This window comes from Branchiostoma floridae, chromosome 3 (assembly GCF_000003815.2).
Source record: "Branchiostoma floridae strain S238N-H82 chromosome 3, Bfl_VNyyK, whole genome shotgun sequence".
Classification (NCBI taxonomy): domain Eukaryota; kingdom Metazoa; phylum Chordata; class Leptocardii; order Amphioxiformes; family Branchiostomatidae; genus Branchiostoma; species Branchiostoma floridae.
In genome coordinates, this window is record NC_049981.1 from 401,983 (window position 1) to 404,549 (window position 2,567).

General features: G+C 42.6%; 1 protein-coding gene across 1 annotated transcript in view; it reads right to left on the reverse strand.

Moving 5' to 3' along the window:
- LOC118412509 overlaps window positions 1–2,567 on the reverse strand; it is a 9,657-nt gene that overhangs the window by 4,871 nt on the left and 2,219 nt on the right. Inside the window, exons 4-6 of the mRNA XM_035815397.1 lie at window positions 1,798–1,857; window positions 1,348–1,647; window positions 208–507 (exon numbers count right to left, since the gene is read on the reverse strand). Coding sequence (XP_035671290.1) covers window positions 208–507; window positions 1,348–1,647; window positions 1,798–1,857 — 660 coding nt within the window. The remainder of the gene's footprint in view (window positions 1–207; window positions 508–1,347; window positions 1,648–1,797; window positions 1,858–2,567) is intronic.

Here is a 2,567-nt window from a genome sequence, read left to right on the forward strand (position 1 = left end):
GTACAGACTTGTAGATCTTGCTTGACCTCTGGGACATGGTACCCACAGACAACCATTAAACACATTTCACACACTCTGGTCGGGGTAGAAAATTCTTATCTTACACACCACGATAGGAATCTCCAACTCAAGTCCTGACAAGCCTGTTCACCCAGGTTTGTTCTTAGAGGTAGTGTGATCCCGTGAACTCAGTCTATTAGCACATACCTGTGCATCTTGCTTGAACTCGAGGATATGGCACCCACAGACTGCCGTCCCACACATACCATGAAGCATCAATCTGCTCAGGGTACAGGTGACTGTCGGTTGCAGTCAAGGAACTGTAACGATCTCCGACAGTAGACCCGACCCTCCAGGCATCGTAGGGTTCATAGAAGTAGAGGTAGTCAGATGTGGTGTCGCTGGAGTACACGGGGCGTCCGTCGTTGATCTGGCTGGTGAGACTGTAGGTGGTCATGCGGGCTTCTTGGAAATGGTCGGATCCAGAGATGGTGATTTCACGACATTCTACAAGGAAGTAAGACTATGGTTTTATACCTTTGACAGGCATTGTTCCAAACAATTCAGTTTACATTGTATAAACCCATTAGCCAAATAGCAATTTATCATGGATTGAATGGGATTGTAATTATAAGATTGAGTATTCTGGATTATAACCCTATTCAAAAAGACTATTCTTGGACCGGAGACGGCACTGAGGGGAGCAACTACTCATCGTATGACAACCAAAAGTTCAGCTGAAAAATGATGTACACGCAAATGAAATAATTGAAATAATGTGACGTATGGCTGAAAACGCGTAAAAATGGGATATTTTGGGAAAACTTCAAGGTACATATGAACAGACACTTAACAGAAAGAATCTATTTATAATAACGACAGGTTATATTCATTAAGGGTTAATAGCCCGCTCTGAGTGTATACGGTGCACCTATATATGAATTACACATTTATGGATCGCTGTAGATGTTGCGGCATCTGTGGGGCCTTCTGATTTGTAGACGTCGTCAAGCTAAATGATATTGTCTGTTCAGACTTCTGATGTTAATAGTTACAGCAACGGTGCCAAATTGACGTGACAAAAGAAAGCCATACATATCTTAGCCACTACTTGGCAGTTTAGAAAAAGACACTGAATTTATTTGCTCTAGTGTGAGGCGCTGTGTGACAAGTAAGTTGGCGCGGCCTACACCCACCCTCCCTGTCTGATGAGGGTTAAATTCTTGCACAACCAGCTTCTACCGCGCCGCGTGTCTGAGAAGCTGGTGTGTTACGCCGAAGGGCGATCATACGGGCTATAACGTTATAGAACAGATACACTGATACAAATGATTGTACGCCGCTTACCCGCACACGTTGCCTTGACGGAGGAAAATGAAGTCCACACGTGGTTCACTGTAAGTTTCCATGTACCCTGGATTTGTTCCGGGCTCATTGCGCTGTCGTATACGTACATGTAAGCACGGGTGCTTCCGACAGAAGGACCAACATTCCAATGGGAGTAGGGTTCATAGTAGTAGAGGAAGTCAGCTGTCGTGTCACTGGCGTACACGGGTCGTCCATCGTGTTTCTGATGAGTCAGGGTGTAGTGGGTCATCCGGGAAGTTTGCTCAGTGGTAGACCCAGAAATGATGATATGTGTACACTCTGTGGATAGTTGTGACAGGCTCATTCATACATTTCCACATTGTGAAGCAAATAGCGGCTTTTCCTTGTTGAAGCTAAGTCTGTTTATTTGAGACTTCCTGTTTAGAGACTAGATATTACTTACTAGGTATCCTGAGTTAAGAGACTAACCTGCCGTGCAGCAGACATCAGATGGTTCAAGATTACCCTGACTGGCCTCCGGTCGGCAGCCTGCAACACAAAGACAACACTGTAACAGCAAGGAAATTTTGCCCCTAGGGGCAAAATTTCCTTGCTATAGCAATGTTTAACGGTCCGTTAAGATATGTCACCATCACGACTTTCTGTTTATGCAGAAATCTAAAAAAAATAACAATCACACAATATGTATACGACACTACCTTAACCTTTAATCAAGCAACAAATATTACGGATAAATGTTCTTGCTGTATACTGCTCATGTTGGTAGACATGTTGTACATTTGGATAAAATTGCAATGATGGTATAATGATCTCATATGATGAATCTTGCTATGAATTATAAGCTTATTAGTCTATTCTGTAAGGTATCAACAAGGGTATCACATTCCCTTCAAAACTGCAAGAAACCTTGTACAGAAAACTAATCTACTGTACTAAGTGGAAACTGTCAACTGGCCACCCACTGGGAAGCAAGGCTGATAAGGAACACAGAGGCAGTGACCAGCCGTTTGTGCCCATTATGGTTGAAAGTGTTGCAATGATGTCGCAGCATCTCTCCCCGAAATATGGTATACAATGATAGAGGTTTGATTGAACTACCAAATGTAAGAAAAAGTAAGAAAAGCTACTTTTTGTTTTGTCAAATATCCCGTAGTACACCTTTAAATATGTAAGACCTATATCTATATACAATTGACCCACTGCATTCCAGAATCTCAGAAAACTTCTCTAACTTTATA